The sequence below is a fragment of the Trachurus trachurus genome, assembly GCF_905171665.1.
Source record: "Trachurus trachurus genome assembly, chromosome: 9".
In the NCBI taxonomy this organism is placed as follows: Eukaryota; Metazoa; Chordata; class Actinopteri; order Carangiformes; family Carangidae; genus Trachurus; species Trachurus trachurus.
The window spans coordinates 19038230-19057136 of NC_139895.1; the positions used below are offsets into that span (position 1 = coordinate 19038230).

Consider the following 18907-nt stretch of genomic DNA (forward strand, 5'->3'; position numbering starts at 1 on the left):
TGTTGTATTTTTGCTCTTCTGCTCTCAGGCAGTGCTGTGACAAATATATGTCACTCCTCCTACCCTGAGCTAGATTATGATAAATGTGTGGGAGTGGCCTCTCTTGCACGGAGCATCATGATGTGCTATTTGCTGCATTGAGGGTGTATGCGTGCATGTGCGTGTGCATGTGTGTGTGCGTGTGTGAGGGCAATGCGTCATTCTGCGACTTGCAGAAGCCCAGGAGCTCCCCTTTGGTAGCTCCCATGCTGCTTCTTTCTATTATGTAACCATGCTGTTCTCACACTATCGCTCTTTCTCTCACTCTCTCTTTTTCCTCTCTTCATCCCTCTCTCCCTTTTTTGTTTTTGTGTGTGCAGAGTGTATCAATTTTTGGAGCTGTGGAGTTGTATTTGAGGGCGGGGGTGGGAGGGTTAGGGGCTCTTTTGTGCTGACGCCAGGTTTGAAAGTTTGTGCCACAATGCAGCAGACACCAACTTGTAGAGGTGTCCAATCAGTATTCTGTTTGTTCTCTCATGTTCTCCTTTGTCTCTGCATTGCTCTCTCCATCTTGTTCTGTCTGTGCCTTCCTTGTAGTTTAACCGTATTCTCCCTGTCTGTGTATTCATGCATTCATCCCCACCCACTCATGATCTGCAGCATATCTTCCTGTGATACAGCTGGAGTCACACTTGGAGACAACAAGATTGTTTTTATGAGTACTCCCTTTATATCCAGTCACTTATAAAAGAGATGTTATACGCCAGGGAGTTATTACATCTCTTATAAAGAAAACAATAGACAGAGTGTTTTGGAGTGGTGCACAGAAAAGAGTGAAATTAAATTTGTAATGTTTAGGGAAAGGAGTTTATTATCCCTGTAAATATTTTATAGGTTAATTTACACACACTACAAATCTAGTAAACCTATTTCTTTTTGTCAGTGCCTGACTGGTTGATGTAGTCACCAGGGCATGCTTGGACAATAGATGGCTCTCTGCAGCCGTTTTACAGTCTAAGGGAGCAGGTGTTTGCCAGCAATGGCATACCCATTACCTTTGTTGACAATTTTAATGATAGCAGTAACATAATACTTTGTTGATCTCTGAAGGTGGGCTCACTAACAGTTTTGCACATGTCAAACAGCACACCTGCAGCTGACAATACATGTATGTTGTGTGAAAAGGAAAATACATATACCTTGTATTTTTGGGTACATTTTATTATTTGGTGAATTAGTTATCTGATGAAAATACCTGGCAAGATTTTGAGGGTATAATACAATTTCCTTGTTCAGATCGAGGACTATTTACTGATTTTCATAAGTCACCTTTTCCTTTACAGTAATTGTGGCGTCATTGAGAAAATCATCACATCGCTTTCCATGTATAAATTGGCCAGTCAAACTAGTGTGTTCAAATTAAACCTTTTTTTCCTTCCAGCACTACATACTGACATAGACTTCCTGTGATATATTTGAAATTACATTTTTATCAGCTCAGGGGAAATATCAGACCTTCTCTTGCCCCTGAGAACAAAGAATTGTAGTATTTCTCTGTAACATTAAACACAGAGAAATACAACGTTTATTTTTTTGCATTTTATTAAGATAAATGTTTTTAACTTACCAACCAACACTGCTGTGGAAGAAACATCCTGTGTTCTTGTTAAATTGGGAGGAAGATTTAAAAAACCCATCTGCTTCATCTGATTTGATTGACAGTAGCCTGGCAACAGGATAGTGTCCTGCCAATAGTTTCACACTATCACAGTGATCTTCAGGTGGCAGTAATGCAGCCAGAAACGTGATACACCAGCAAAGACAAGGCAGACTGCTGGCTGGTAAACTTGAAGGTTTAGTTGTTGTTGTTGTTTTTTTTAAAAGGAAAGGAAATGCATTAAATACATTTGTGAGACCTGAAGAATAAACAGAAGTGGTTTTCACTTGTAGAACCCACAACTCCTCCCTTGCTGTGAATTTGAAATTTGTTTAATTGCAAGAAACTTATAAGAACTCTACAAAGAGCTAATTTGAAGTTTTGTTCCTGCTACATAGCCAACACATTACTACAGTTAACTTACCTCTTGAAAAACAAGATTGTTGCTTTCTATTATTTCTACCACTTATTTTCTTCTACTTGATTTAGGATGCTAATCAGTTACGTCTCTCTTGTATGGTTCATCTCATAACTTTCTGATACTGAGTCACTGTTGTGTCCAATCTGCCTTGAAGAGGTAGCATTGCTTATGGATTATGATAACCTCTTTTATTGTAAATGCAATGATGGATAAAGTTCATAGCAAGACATGCAAGTAAACAGCAGGCTATCTCGCAACAGCAAAACTTAAAAGTTCTTCTTTTTTTGTACTGTACTAAGTTGAAGAAAGCTCACTAAATGACATGATGGAGCTGAGATGGCCATCCATGCACCTGCAATCAAGCTTGTTGATTATATGAAAATTAAGATTCAATCATTTTGTCACTCTACTCATATACCGACAATTAACAAGTATAGAATGAAAAAATCATTCATTCTTCCCCCCACTGACATTGGCTTCAATTGTTCTGGTTAAAGCTGTTGAGGATGTGAAAAGACTTAACACTTTTATTGCCTCTCATGGTCACATTGGCTCCTATACCCACACACTGTGTAACAGCAATGTTCTCCAGAGTTTGTTAAAAAATTCTTCCTTGAAACCAATAACTACTGCAGATCATGCAAGCTGTGAGAGAGTAGTAATACCACTTCATTATAAGAATAATTCCTTGAATACTAAACATCAGGGGCCTGATAAAATCTCTCCAATGGTGATACAGTTCCTTAACGGTTTCTTCCATGGGTTAATTAACTGTCAAATTTTGCTTAGTGCTCCTCCCTGCTCTATCAGGCTCCCTAGAGGTCACATTTCTGTGAATGTTTTAAAAAATGTGATCCACCAGATGGTTTCTAGTTCCCAGTAAAGTGGTAGGTTCTTCCTTTGAGCTCATGTTATAAAAATTGAGTTGTGGTTAATATTTCTTTCCCCGCCTGCCTGTTGGAGCTTGGTTGCGCTCGCAGATGTACAGAAATGCAAATCCATATGCCTGTGCATGCATGCAAGTTATTCATACAGTATGCATTTTTTCAACCACAAGTTCACATGCAGAACTGAAACACAGATATGTTTGCCTTTAAATGCGAGTCATAAAGTTGTGGAGTTTACTTTGTGATCCATTCTACATTTTACCAGCAACAATCAAATGCTGTCTTCACTTTTTTAGGCAAAGAGCAGAGAGTGTGGGAGACTGAATGAACTTGCTTCCAGTTCAGCAGAGGATCTTGTTATCATTCATCCTGCTAACCTTAACCTGCACCATCTTCACACAGATTTCTGACAAATGTAACAAGCTTCACAGAGATCTCCTCTCACATCAACCCACACGCTGACATTCACAGAATCTTCACACATCTTAAAACTCCATTTCCTCCCATCCCATCTGCAGTTGTAAAACACTGCATCTTATAAAACATTTACTAGAACTGTCTCCACTTCATGTTCCTCCATTCTCTTCTCTTCTCTTCTCTTCTCTTCTCTTCTCTTCTCTTCTCTTCTCTTCTCTTCTCTTCTCTTCTCTTCTCTTCTCTTCTCTTCTCTTCTCTTCTCTGAGCACAACTCTCATGGCTCACTTCTCTCTCTCTCTCTCGCTCTCTCAGGATGTTGATGACGACCTGTTAAACAGTGAAATATTCAGTGTTTTCCTCCGTTTGTCTCCTGAGCTGTCTCTAACTTGAAGCCACCGCCCTCCTGCTGCGGTCTCTAGTGGGCCGTCGGGGTTCATTTGGTGATGGTGAGGTGTAGCTGAAAAGGGAGTGAAAATTTGACTTTTAAATGTCATGGGAGCCATGACAACAGACAAGGGTGTCAAGGCCTTCTGTCTGTCTGCTCCTCAACCTCTCCTAACACATCAAGTCAAGAAGCAAATGCTATCAATGCCATGACAATCAGGGAGTAACACTTTACTGTACACATTACCGCTGTTACACTGACACATTACTGGTGCTAAAGTAACATAAACAGGACATCTGATTGTAGTTTTACTTGGCCGTCAAGTCACTTAATTTCCTTAATTAGTCAAATTAGTAGATTTGTAATTTACTAACTAACATTTTTTGATTTGATTTTAAGTTACTTTTTTATATAGTTAAATTACATTTATTTTACTGGCAATTTAAAGACAGATTAGAATTGAGTATGCTTAAAGCGTAGATTTGTTGATTCATGTAATTTAGACACATCACATATTTTACCCTCTACATATTCTCCAGATGGAACAGTTCTTACTTTATTATTTATGACAGCGCACCCTAGTGGTTTTGTTGTACATTTCTGATGCATCTGTCCTCACACTGGTCATGTTGGACTTCACTCCGCTCTTTTTCCCCTTTAAGGGAACAGATCACACATAATAAGCTTGACTTTCTGATTTAGTCTCTGTAGGTCTGTCGCTTTTGCATTCACGCCACCACTGTGCTTGTTTCATCCCAGTGTATGTAAACATGAGCCAATTATGCAAGTATTTGGAAGGGCGTGTGCTGTTCTGTGTGACAGAGTTCGGTGGTTTCTGCCACAGTTTGCAGACTGAGCCGTTTTCAGAGTAAGATCATTTTATAGCCTACAAGCCACCTCCTAACATGTAATTACCTTAACAGTTTAATGTCACATAGGTCCCCCACAGTGCTCTTTCCTACATACTGCTTCTTCCTCATAATTCATGGCCTTTAATGAAATTTAAAGCAGCTAGAGGAAAAACAGGAAAGACAAAAGTCTTGCAATGAATTTCCATTACACATTTCTTTTTCAGTAAGTTAATCACAGCTTCTTTTTTTTGTCTTGTTCTCATCCTTTTTTCTCTCTGTAACTGTTTTTAGCCATGCTGGAGGTGGGACTCTAGGGATGCCAGTGTTGGTCGGTCTGACCTCTTTGGCCAAAACTGAAATATCTCAGCAACTACTTGATGAACCAACAAAAGTTTTGGTTCCCAGATAATGACTCCTAACGATGAATCTCTTCTTCTAGAGCCACCATAAGACTGATGTTTATGGGGGAGGGATTTTGTGAAATGTCTCCACAAGAACTGAATTAAGATTTGTGTAATTTGGCACAGATACTCATGTTCCTCAAAGGTTTTTTGTTGTTGTTGTTTTTTTAAGTCATTTTGGTCAAGTGCCACCTAGAGGTCAAATGATACATTTTTTCAGTGGTTTGGTGTATGAGCAAATACATTACCAATCATCCTCAGTTGAACTAGCATGTAAACATTCTAAACTAAGATAGAATGTTTACATGGCAAATAATAATAATAATAATATATCTACATTAGCATCGTCATGTAAGCTTGCTAACATTTTAGTTAGCAAGTTAGCACATTGTCACTCAACCGCTCATGTGGCTGTAGACTCTGAGTCTTGTTAATTTATTCTCATACTGTACATGACATGGAGTAATGTATAGTAGATATCTGCTTTGTGTTTGTCCTATAGTGAACAGAGGTGTGGAGGATCAGGCATTTAAAGCAAATAACTGTAACACACAACCACATAGAACAACAGGGGGAAAGAGATTACCTTATCCAGTAAATACATTTTGTGATTAACAGATAATATATAAGTTTTAACTGTGTGTTATCTCAATTTCATATTAAATCATAATACCCATAGCTGCACAAAACTTGAAATGGTAATTAGATTTCCAATGACAAAATCCATTTGTGGATTTTTTCCCACACACATTGCCTGAAAACAAACTACCCCGAACACGATCTAAGTTAAACCCTCCCTCATTCACAGACGTGCACTCTCCCCTGAGCCTACAGTAATTAGCGTATCACCAGAGGTCATCATTGGGTCATATCAACCCTCAGAGGAATCACTAATCACACCCAGATAGACACTCAGTCTATCCAATGCTGTGATTAAGGCTCAGACTAGTCAGCCAGTGCAGCGGGAGCCAGTCGAGCTGCAACAGTGACACAACGTTGGTGCAATGCAGGAAAAGTCTATTTTTGGAGGGGTTGAGCAACAGAGCTGACACTATGGCTGGGATTGGAGGTAGTATTGGGTGGGATGGATACAGATGTGTTGGGAGAAAGAGTGGGAGCAAACTGTTGGTCTCCAAAATGTCACGGATAGTTGCATTAGAGAGATTGTATAGGATAGCAGTATACTGTACACTTACAGTATTATGAAGCATGCTTTTTTTTTTTAAAACATCTGCAAACAACATGCACCTTGCCACTTTTCTACATATTTAACAGCCATACAAGTAAAAACCACAACAACAGACAAACTATGGCCAAACAATTAATCGCATTTAAGTAATTACACTGGTGTTCTCCAATAGAAACAAGTAGTGGCCTGGTACAAGCCATGACAATTAATGAAATGGCTTTAAATTAGGATGACACTTTTGGCTATGGAAATGTTATTGCCCACTATGACAGTAAGACTTCTTTTAATTCTGGTTTAACATCTTTAGTTGCTTTAAGAGGATTTAAGCAGTATTATTCAGAGATTTCTGTCACTCTGTCACAGCATCTTTTTTTATTTCCCAGCGTGAGAATATTTTCCTCACATTTTCACTACTGAGACTTCAATAAGAGTAAAATTATGTGTCTAGAGACCTTTTATTGGCCTTTTTCACGAAAGATATTTTGACTTGTCATAGCAGGATAAGTGCATGTGTTGTTCCTGCTATAGTGGTGTTGGCCTAAATCTCATCCCATCTGGAATGATAAGATTTTTTTTATTATTATTATATTTTGGGGAGGCAGAGGGGGGGGGGGGGGTGACATAGCTGGTATTAGTCACTTTGCTATCTACTATAGTATAAGGATCTGAAAAACAGGCATTGAGGGCAGAGCCAGGCACAGATCTCCAAGCTGAAAACGGCACTCAATAGCTGTCTGTCAAATGTTTTTTTCATGTCCCTCTGAGACGATGAGATGGCTTCTTTCCCTAGAGAGGAGGCACGATGTAACCGTTCCCTACACGGAGAGACGAAATCCAACACATTATATTTTGGAGGTGACCCAGATGTTGACTGCTCCTCTAACACCTTGATAGGTGGCCTAACACCAACTCAGCTGGACTGAACCTTAGAGACACTTGCCTATCTTGAATAGCAAAGACAATGAAAGGGACTCCTTTGTCACAACCTTTCCTAGATTTGTGGCTGTACTTTCTTAAAACATAGAGTCTGGTGCCATCTCTCGAGTGCACCTTGTGAATCAGAATGGAAGGGACTACAGCGTCTGTCGGAAAGTTTTTTAGAGAAAATTAGTGCCCTGATCCGTTTGCATTAAGGTAACCCAAAAGTGGTTAAGTAGTATTTACTGTTAGCTGTCTACATCTGTCACTGGAACAAAGAGCTAAAGGACTGCCGACTATTGCCACTATAGCAACATTACTGAATGGTTACTGGTTGAAACATTCAAGTGGACACAATTCAGCTGAAAATGACTGGTGGGCACTGGAATCTTATGACACCATGACTAGCTTGGTCCCAGAGTCACCCACTTCCAAAATGTACTTGCCCCTGCAGGGTGTGCATATGAGCGTAATTTGATGGCGCGGGTACAAAGCTCTCACTGAAATGTGCAATGCAGCGTCTAATTGATCCTATTTACGCTCTGATGGCAGCAGATCAAAAGCACAATGCTAGCAATTGATAGAACACTTGGTAATTATTGTGGGCTTTTGCCTGCACATGTGCATTCACCTATTTGACAGTTTGACAGTGACAGGTTCAGGATGAGGATGCAGGTCAGTTTGGACACAAAATATAACCCCAATCAGTGCATTTCATTCTAAATGCATTTGTTACGATCAAGTTCTTTGATGCTAAACAAAATTTTAACTCTTTGGACTGGATTCTGTATGTACCGCTCTGCTTTCAGGGAGCACTTCTCTCCAAACTTTAGGAATTTAAAAAATATTTACCTAAAAAGTTTTTATGTGATTTATTACTACAGAACTATACTGTAAAATAACACCTGCAGTGTATGTTTATTTAAGATAGCTGTGACTGAACAATAGCATTTCATTTATACCTATTCACTTGATAGCCTTTGGCCAGCTTCCTACATGACCACTCATTTTCTCAGGAAAAGTGAAACAAAAAGACATCACCATAGCTACAGCTATGGATCACATACAAAAGTTAGTTAATCAGATCACACTCAATCAAATATCTGTAAGATGTAGCTTCTACTGTACATGTTTATTGCTTTTGCAGACATGCCTGTGCAATTTGTGACGTCAAGTGGGAAATACCAAAGACTGCAATAAATCCTGCGGATCTGCAACTCTAAATTAGTACTTAATCAAAAACAGGTGTGTTAGATAACAACCATATGTAGAAAAAAAAACATGTAGAAAAGCGTGTTTTGTGACGTACATTTATGGCATGTTGTAATTAATAAACAGTAATTATCATTTGTAGTACATAACTAATAATTGAGACTGCGATTCTTGTTCCTTTGTGACTGTCAGTGCTTGTGGCTCTTCTTCACCCTGTTTATCACTTGTGCAGACACACCTCTAAAATTTGTGACGTCAAGAGGGAAATACCAAAGGCAGTGATAAATTCCTGCACATCCTTCTAATGTTTACACCTTGACATTTGTCCTCGTTAGTAGTTCATCTTTTACACTGAACTTATGCTACTTTGTTTTTTTACTCACCAGTATTAGAGATTACAATTTCAAACACATTTTCAACTGTTTGCAAGACCTGTCCACACCAGATGGTGTTTTAGTGAGCGTGCCTCGGGTTATGGCCAATTGATATTTCAATACGCTCCCATCTGTACCCGGTCTTGGAAAACAGCCTCGTAAAGTAGTCAAAATAGATATCACTGCTCACAATGGTGGGTTTTAACCGGATATTCATGACACTCTCAACTGCAGAGCCTGGCTCACTATCTTGTTGAAGTGATTTATAAATGAGGGCAGATTTAGTTTCTTTTCTGTTGCACTCGTTTAACAGGAAACACGACAAATTCCTTTGAAATCTGTTGCTTTGTTTAAGTCATGTTTCCTTCACTCTGAATCTCTTGATGTTTTTTAAGGAATACATGAGGTTTTTTTGGTGGATGGATTTAGTGATGAGAACATACACATAAATATTTCATTGTAATTAAACACGATATGCCTCATTATGCTTAAGCCACATTTACTTTGGACTTATTTCATTTTGATCACACTTTTATTTTGATATTTTATTTTGCTTCTCGTACCACACACATTGCTAAGTAGCGAGCTACTGTGATACCATGAGAAGCTAACTAGAAAATGCAAAAAAACATCATCATTGCAATTTTTTTTTAGTTGTTTTTCATTTTCACTTTACACCAAAATTGGATGTTGTACCATGTAGCACGTTTTTTATGTCTTGAAAATATGATTCGATGACAGGGCACATAAAAAAACAAGCAGTAGATCCTGTGATTTGGATGTTGCACTTGGCCATACTGTGATTTAGATTACATTGTGATTGGTTGTGCAGCCCTAGTGTTGAAATAACTGATTGGTGACATGGGTGTACAGTGGCAGTGACCTACTGTATGTTCTGTACTCCATATGTCACCATTGACTACAGTTGCTGCTTTGTAGTAATCCTGTATGTTTTCCTAATAAATGAAGTCCATCCCCTCTCTCTTTTGGCCTGCCTTAAAATCAAAGAGTCAGATAAAAAGCTCTCCACTCCACAAGTGAGCAATTTTTTGGCCACTTACACATTCTTCATATTCTACCAGCGGCCCTTGAAACCTCCATATCCCCATTAGATGTTGGAATCTAATTACAAATATCTGATTTGAAGGGGGGAATGAGTTAACCTTTGCTGAAATGCCACTGCATAACCATCTGTGAATTGCAAAGAGGAGGACCAGGCCCAAGGCATTTCCACAGCGACACACAGAGTGATGGACAGCTGGCCTATCTCAAAGGAACAAAACATGCACAAGGACCCAGTTTTCTTTCAATCTCTGGAGAGATTTTTTTTGCTATCTGAATGTAAATAGGGATTGACCCAACATAGTTAGAATCAATGTCAATAGGCTAAAGCAGCTATTGGTAGGACCCGCTCTATACAGTAATATGACTGTAGAGGTTGTTCAGCCAGCATCCTCAGGACAGTCTATCTGCAGATAAATGAAGAAAAGTACTTTGCTAAATGTCAGTACACATGAAATCGCACTTGTTCCGTTGTGTAACCCAGGCCTTTCCCCCATGCCCAGTTACCGAGTCATGTCAGACCACTAATGTAATGAAAAAGGCCCACTGATTCAAATATGAGGTGATATTTTGTAGATGGAAAATACATTGTTTAAGTTACAAGCAGGGGTCACAGAAGACGATGGGTTAATGCTGTGCTATTTATGATTTTAATATGTTATTGCGTTAGCTCTCTTTCACATATTCTCTCAAGGTTTCTGTGTCCTTACAGCAGGACTGCGTTTCATCTTTAGTTTAATTTTTCTCATCTTCTTGTCCTGGTCCCGTGGTCAGAAAAAAGGATGAGAAAAAGTCTTATGATGCTGGCATGTACATCCACTTGAACCCTCGACTCTACCGCCTCTCTTCATCTTTTTTTCTCTCTTTTTCTGTCAGCCCCTCTCTCACTGTCTTTATCCATTTGCTTCTGCCTTACACTCTGTATTTTATCCTCTCTCCACCAGTCTCTTTCTCTCTCTCAGGTTGCAGGATGAGTCGTGACAGCTCACCAGTGTTGAGTAGAGCAGGGGCCAACAGCCCCCAAAGCAGGGACAAAGATTATGCAATACCACACACACACACACACACACACACACACATGCACACACGTGCACACACATACACACAGGGACATACAGTGTATTTTCTATTATTAGAGTGTTTGCTCCACTTTCCTTTTGTATGCAAGATGTCTGAACCTATGATTGTTTTAAGAATAAATCTGAGAGACAGATGGAGATATTTTCCTTTATGAATAACAGGTGCCTCTAGCTGCTTTCTTGTTTAACCTTTGAAGCGCTTTAAATCTCTCTCTCTCTCGCTCTGCTGCTGTCTCAACTGTCATTCCTGCCCCTCTACACACATAAACAATCCACATCCCCACAGATATCTGCATTTCTGTCTTCATTTTTCTGCGAGCAGATTCCTCAGCATTCAGCACTCCTCCTCCACCCTTTTCAAGAGCGGCTGTCGTGGCTGAAGGTGCAGGCTTACAGAGGCTGTGAGGTGGTTTGACTTTTGGCAGGGGTTGAGAGGCTGCTGACGTGTGTGTTGGGCAGGATGTGTGTAAGAAGCAGTGCTGGATCCTGTTTTTCAGGCCGCAGCAACTGGAGCTTAGCCACAGCTATGGCTTTTAATGCAAAACACACACATACACACACAGACACAACCTTAGTGTGCTAACCCCAACCTCTTCCTTGCCAACACTAGTTGCACAAAAATGCGCACACAAAGCCACTCATATACACATACATGAAAGACTCTTACATACACCAACATCCACTCTAAATAACTGAATTTGTTGAATTGTAATTTTGCTGCTATTATTCTTGTTATCTTCATAATTGAGTGGTTATAAGAGACACTGACATTTACTCTTTTTGATTGCTGCCCGGCTTTTAGGCGGCATTACAGACTCCATCTGGAGGCTAAAGCTGCTGGTGTAAGAACAGAGGAATGTATTATAAGCAGTCAGGCCAGTGACATCCTGTGTAACAAGTTGACACAAACATGCCTTGAGAGCCACCCCCCCTATGCATTTACAGTCGCACATGCACAACTTATGTCACATATACACACACGCACACACAATGGCATTTGTTGTGCAGTTTGAAAATTTCATGGTTCACTGACATGCACGCAGACTCTAGAGACAGACAGAGGGTGTGCTTAGAGTAGCAAAAACAAAAAACAAACTGACAAGGCAGCAGCAGCAGCGCTTGCGTTGTTATGACGAAGGCAGGCTATAATAGAGGCGAGAGACATTACTCAAGAAAAGAAAAGAAAAGAAAAGTAGAGCGGAAGACAGATTTAAGGGGAGGAAATGAGAGGAATTACTTCTGTCAACACTTTGCCCATATTACGTTATAGAGGGTTTCTGTGTGGATGTGTACACTCCTGTGTGTATGCTAATTTTACATGTGCAGACTTGTTCCCCTCTGAATGAAGTAGAGCAGCATGTGGTAAGAGGATCAATAGGTTTAGCTGACTAGATACCGAAGGAGCAGGCACACCTCTTGCACAGGGTCAGGACATCCCACTGACTGCAGCAAGGAGGGGGGAGGAGGGAGGGCTGGGGAGGGAGACAAGCGAGAGCGAGACAGAGAGCAGGGGGAGATACTGAAGAGACGTTCTGCTGTTTTTCTTTTTTCTCTCCCCATTTCCTCATTTCCCGCCCTGGGAGGTTGTGAAAGGGCAGAACAGAGAAGGAGACGTAAAGAAAGAGAGACAAAGAGGGCAAAGCCAACGTGAGTGTGTGAGTGACTGTGTGTAACATGCTCTGTCATGCTGGTTTGACTACTGCTGCCTCTCCAACCGGCGTCGTTGGCTGTCAGGAAGAGGAATGTTTTCCGGAGGAATGAGTCCCTGAACCGGTTCACCATGTGGATGTGGGACAGTAATTTCCAAACCTTTGCCGGAAGAATCCCACGGAAAAAAGAGCAGTGGCCGGAGAGCTTAGCTGGTCCTGCTGGGTGGCCGCCTGTGTGCTCGCACTGCTGAGACTCTCTCTCTTTAAGACAAGAGTTCATATTGTATTTAGTTCCTTCCAGTCCTTTTTTTTTTTAATCGTCACATTTATTGGGATTTTTATTTCTCCTCTGGAACTCGATGGATTTTATGGTGCTATATATTTTGATTTTTAAGATTTCCTTGTTGGATTTGAGCCGTCGCTTTTTGCAATGATGCCCTAAGAGGAAACCAGTGAGGTTGGAAGTTCAGAAGGGTCTCTTTATCGGAAAACTGATCTGAATGGGTGCATCACAGCAGTGGACTGCAGTATGGGACACTACATATTGTGCTGGGGCCAGCGGATACTGTTGGTCAGTGGCTGTAGATAGATAGCCAGATAGATAGAGGGGCTCAAAGGGTGAAAGGTTAACAGGTAGGGGGAATCTGCCCTGCCACATCTTCAGCATGAAGCCTGGACAGTGTCCAGGTGTTCCCAGTGACAAGTCCATGATGCACCTCAGCCATTTCCCTTTTAGAAGGCACTCCTGGATATGGTGAGTATTAGTAGTGGTGATGGATTAAAAGATACTTGGGAATTTGTTAACTGATTATGTTTTTTTCATGGGTGTATTTCTGTTGCCTGACTGTGTCCATAAAGGAGTTGCATGAGTTGATTCCAAATACATTAAGTGTGAATTGGCGTGCAGATTATAGGCGTGTGTGTTGTTTTTGTGGTATGGTTAGAGCTCCCCTAAGGTTAGCCCAGCCAAGCCCAGTGTCGTTTTTTCCCAGCTCAGCTCAGATGTATTCAGGGAAATTTATTGTTAAATGGGCCAGACATTTCCTGTCATTTTCTCCCTCACTAAATGCTTGAGTTGATCCATAAACGGTGGGGGCTAGTCAGAAATGGCAAGCGCACAGAGGTATTTTAACATTGAAGCTGCTTTTCAAGAGCAAACCTCGGTGAAAAAAAATAGCTTGATAAAAGTGCTGTGTTGTTGGGTTTCTCTGCTGTCTTGTTTTGATTAGTCATACTTAGGCTGGGTACCTTGGGGGAATAGTTGTCTCCCAGCTATGTTATAAACTGGGAGGGACACAGTGGAGTCAGTGATGTCATCAGAGTGGGCTGTGGGGATATGAACAATGCTCCTATTTCCAACAAAGTTTTTCCAGTTGTTTGAATTTTTCATGCTAATTGGGCAAAAGATATTAACCCTACTAAGAAAGTCATAGTCCTGTTGCTCTTTGGCAGACTTGTCCATCAACTATTTGCTCTGTGGTGTGACACTGTACTTGCCCACACATGCTTCCCTTGCTACACCTCACCACAGCCTCAACAACATTTTAATTTCATGTTTTTGTCCTCTTTTCAGTCACAAATAGCCCTGGGCCCCTGAGTGTTCTGTGTGCTTTGTATTAATTATATTTAAAGTTAAGCTCAAGCGTGCAAAGCAAAATTCATTCCTCCCTCTGTTATCTCACCCTCTTTATACTCTGGTGTTTGATGCACGCAAGGGCAGCAGGATGGAGAAAGATGAGCTCTAGATCAGATGTCAGAGCAATCTCAAGAATGTGGCACAAATTGTACTCATCATTAGCAGCACTTGATTCAACTGATACATTTGCTTAAAGGACAAGATGAGGGTTTTAGGCTTTAATTCAACACCAGTTCAGACTTGAAAGCTATTTTCTGACCTTTCTAGTAGGGACAGTTAACGATGAGGCTATGTAGATGTCAAGGCACACACGTAACACACATCAACATGTCCACCCAGCTACAATACAACTCAGTGTTACTCATGTTTACACACGTACAGTACACAATCAGGATTGGGTAATAGTGGCATGTTTAGATGAGTGAGCTTGTCACAATTCAAATCAATAGACATCATCCTCAACTCCTTAAAGCTACACAAAATGTCTATTTTACCTTTTGGTAGTGACATATTTGTGTTGACCCCCACATTCACATAATGTACTGTTGTTTTGTTATATTTTTATCCTTATGGCATGAATCATAAAAAGGTAAATAACTGTAAATATTATCACTAATGTCAAAAGAAGAGTGAAGAGAATGACAGACAGGCTGTGTTAGTTTTAACAGACACTGGCTTCAATGCAGTCGTCTTTGTTGCTGTAGTTCCTTTATTAATTTGACAGAAATCTGACTAAGAAGAAATTCCCAGTCTGCTGGAAGGAATTGTCGCTGAATTGGATGGATGTCGCAAATCTACTGACAGCGTAAGAACAACAATTCAGGGCTGTCATGGTTGTCAGAATTGAGCATTAGTCTCTGAAAATGGGAGATGAGCCTGTTAGACTCCCTTTAAATCTCAGACAGGGATTTTTTCCCCCTCTCTCCTACTCTACACAGGAAAGCTATGCACCACCTTAGTGTGTGTATGTGTGTGTGTGAATGTGTATGAGACCAGATGAGCTTTCAGGAGGATCTGTATTATTCATTGTATCTTCATAATGGACCAGTCTCCTTTCTGTGTCAGACCTGTGGTGTTCAAGCCAAATAGCACAGAGAGAGCAGGGCATCTAAAGGCTAGACATATTAATGTGAGGATTGAGTAAAAAAAAATGTTTATCTCCAGTAAGTCCAGTTTCTTTTATTTGTATGGGACAATAGAAAATTCATTACAAAATTGATAGCTGCAGAAGAAGTGCCCATCCTACTGTAACTGCGTATATAGCCAAAGCTAATTTCCAATCACCAGTCCCTCGATGAGCATCGATGGGTCAAGCTATCGTTTAAATGTGTGTTGTATGTTAAAATCAGTACATGTAGTCATAGCACAAGGGCAGCAACTATCCATGACGACACACAAAACAAAGCAACATAATTCACAGAAACAAATCAGAGAACTTGTATTGACATGTGCCCTAACCCAGACATGAACAAACTGTATCTGTTGAACCTTTGAATGCTAAAATATCACATTTGAGGTTGTTAATTCCACATTCCTCCCTCTCTGCAGTGTATTGAGGCCACAGAAGAACATTATTGACAAATGCTCTGTCTCTCAGCAGGCCACATTGCTTTATTGTAGGGTCAGCATGTTTATCGAACTCCTCTGCATACATAACCATTAATGTATAGAGATTCTCCTGTGGCAAAGAAATAACCGACGCACTATTTTCATCCCAGATTTTTTAAACGTGTGTTGTTGCCCTCAGCACCACAATGAATAAACCGAGATGTATGATTGTCTAAACTTCATTAAACACTAACCAGAAAGGAAATGAAAAGTGTGTGTAGTAATCCAATTAAGTGAATCCAGCTCACCAGAGACCAGGGGGAGAGAATAGACGAGGCTATATTTAGAAAACTGGTAATGCATTGCTGCATCGCTTCTCTCTCCCTATCTTTCCCAAATGGAGCATGCTGTGTATAGTCAGTGGAAACAGCCACATATTTTTTTTTTAATTGGGGGTGTCAAATGATTAAAAACTCCATTAATCGCAATTTTACTCTGTGATTAATCAGGATTAAAATACTAAATATGATACTAATATTACTCGTATTTTCTTCTATTCTTTCTTACCGTATATAGTATTGAAAGATGCAATGAATGGACATAGTTTACAGCTATTCTGATTATATTAGCACTGACACTGTCAAAACCAAGAATTTGAATTTTCCCACTCTCACCTGTGATTAATACCAGCCATGGCATCGGGTTTTATCTGATCACAGGCAAAGAGGGAGGATGCTGCATTCAAGACAGAAATACGGGACAAACTCCATCCCATATTGATTTAAAACCTGGATATGCTATTTTAATCCTCAAATACGGAACCATAGGCTGTATACACGGACAGGCTCTACCTAAGTCATATGACGCGATGAATCGTACGTTTTTGTTTTTGTTTTTTTAACTGACAACCCTAGTTTAAATATGTCACTATAGCACATTTCTCTCTCTGCCTTTTTTTTAGGTGAGGTATAAAGGACATCAAGTTTCATTCTGTCAGCCCCTCCCCCCTTCTCCTTCTCTCTTCCTCTCTCTCAGTGGCCTCAGGGGTGGCTTCCTCAGACATACCACATTCTGTCAGTTAGCTAAGAAGGCACAAGGCATTGTTATCTCATGTCTTTCTTTCTTTCTTTCTTTCTTTCTTTCTTTCTTTCTTTCTTTCTTTCTTTCTTTCTTTCTTTCTTTCTTTCTTTCTTTCTTTCTTTCTCCCACTGCACATTGTCATTGATTCGAGCCGTGCTGGGTCAGTCACAGCCAAACTTTAGATTACTTTCTATTACTTTGTTGGTACTGGCAGAGATTTTAAAATGGGCTTTTTGAAGACAGCAGAGACCTGCTGTCAGTTTTGAAAAGACAAAGTCATCACTCATTGTTTTCCCTCAGGACCACCACCACTTTGTATGCATGCCTTTGTGTGTGTGTGTGTGTGTGTGTGTGTGTGTGTGTGTGTGTGTGTGTGTGTGTGTGTGTGTGTGTGTGTGTGTGTGTGTGTGTGTGTGTGTGTGTGTGTGTGTGTGTGTGTGTGTGTGTGTGTGTGTGTGTGCGTGTGTGTGTGTGTGCGTGTGAGTGAGAGAGTGTGTGTTATACAGTGCTACTGCTCACCTACAGCATCAATCTTTGCCAGACCGCTGTGCAGCGTGATGCTGATATACTCACCCTTATTAAGGGTGCTTCCCACTCGCTCTCCCTGAGATTGGCCACACAGTGTAACACTCTCTACTTCTTAACACGTTTTGCTGTGTGTGTGTGTGTGTATGTGTTGCAAATGGCAGAGGACTTGTGAGTAGAAGAAAAGGCATTTTGAGTTGACAGCATGCTCCGTTTCACCCCCTCCAGAGACACCATCACCTCATTCAATTTCAGTATAATTTTATACCTGATTGATAACCACTCAGCTTGTAAACAGAATACTTTACACTTTTCAAAGGCCACAGTGCAAACCACTGCCTCCTAAATACCCTGTAACATTTCTATTTTTGATTTTAACTGAGCTCATAAAAGCTATAATATTGCAGCTTTCAGGTATAACTATAGTGAGATGATGATATGGTACAGCTTTGTCTAAAACTCAACTGGTTTTGTTGGTTTGGACATTTCTGGATATGGTCCTCCTAAAGTTGTGTCATAATTATGTTTGGATTTAAAATGGATAATACATCAACAACATTAATCAGTTCCTGTCTAACTTTCTTAGAACAGAATGATGAATTGAGAGGTGGAACTTTGACATTACAAATACATTACACTTATTTGGCCCCATGTTAATATAAAAGTTAGTGCAGCTCAACAGAAAAACAAAATAATTAAAAACCTGACTAATTACTATGTGTCCTGAGAAAATCCTGTTCTCACTTGCTGTTTTAGTTGTGCAATCAGTCAAACAGCTGTGTGTGGTGTGACAGCCACAGATCTAGTATGACTAACAAAGCTACTTTGTGCGGTGAGAAGCCGATCGTGTGACGCACAACCTTTTAGAAAGGGATACCTTATTACTACGCGTATGTTTTTATAGTTTCACTTTCAGTTATTACTAAAAGCTGGTCAACAGTTTGTGAGTGTCACCATTAACTTGAATCTGTTGTCACTCCAGCTCTTCTTTGAGGCAGTGCAGTGTTAAATTGATAAGGATGTTTCATGAAGCATGACAGACATGTTCTCACTGTCGTAATCTGCATAAAGGGACTGCTATTATTCACCAAGAAGCCAGTCTTTCACCTTCACTCTGTTAGAGGAATTTCAACTGTTCAACCCTCTTTTGAATCGCTAAATGATCATCTCATTATTTCACATCTTTATCGCAGGACATCTTGCAGTTAGTGTGTGTTTGTCTCCAAAAGCTCTCACACTGAGTCACTCAGTACTGGCAGTGTTGAAGCTGTTGGTATCCAAGCTGGGGCTGTTCTCTGATTACCAGTCTTCCATTTGCTTCATCATCCAATATCTCTTTCACACATTGCTGCCTTTGGTTTTCTTATGTTAATCTGCCGCTTATTTACACCTGATTGTCGTGCTTCTCCCTCTTACTTTCCCAAATGTGTAATACACAGGAATGCCTCTTGCCTTTTTGAACAGACATCTAGTGAGAACTGTCATTACTCATGACAGCATCTCAAAGCCAAAAACACACTTTCAGACTTTGGCAGACAACAATGGGCCAAACAGTTTAGATCTATTAGCATTGTTAAAATCATTTACCATATCAATTGGTTTGGCCCACTCAGACAAATAAATGAGTCAACCTTGGT

At 40.2% G+C, this 18907-nt stretch overlaps 1 protein-coding gene across 3 annotated transcripts in view; it reads left to right on the top strand.

The window, feature by feature from the left end:
- pde4d (phosphodiesterase 4D, cAMP-specific) overlaps positions 1-18907 on the top strand; it is a gene marked incomplete at its 5' end in the record, with an annotated part of 145242 nt that overhangs the window by 80083 nt on the left and 46252 nt on the right. Inside the window, one exon of one of the 3 annotated variants that reach the window (XM_083979113.1) lies at positions 12348-13235. The exons of 1 other annotated variant lie outside the window; for it this stretch is intronic. In XM_083979113.1, the coding sequence (XP_083835239.1) occupies positions 13147-13235 (89 nt within the window). Of the gene's footprint in view, positions 1-12347; positions 13236-18907 lie in introns of those variants that run through there. One more of the 3 variants, XM_083979115.1, reaches the window with a different exon arrangement.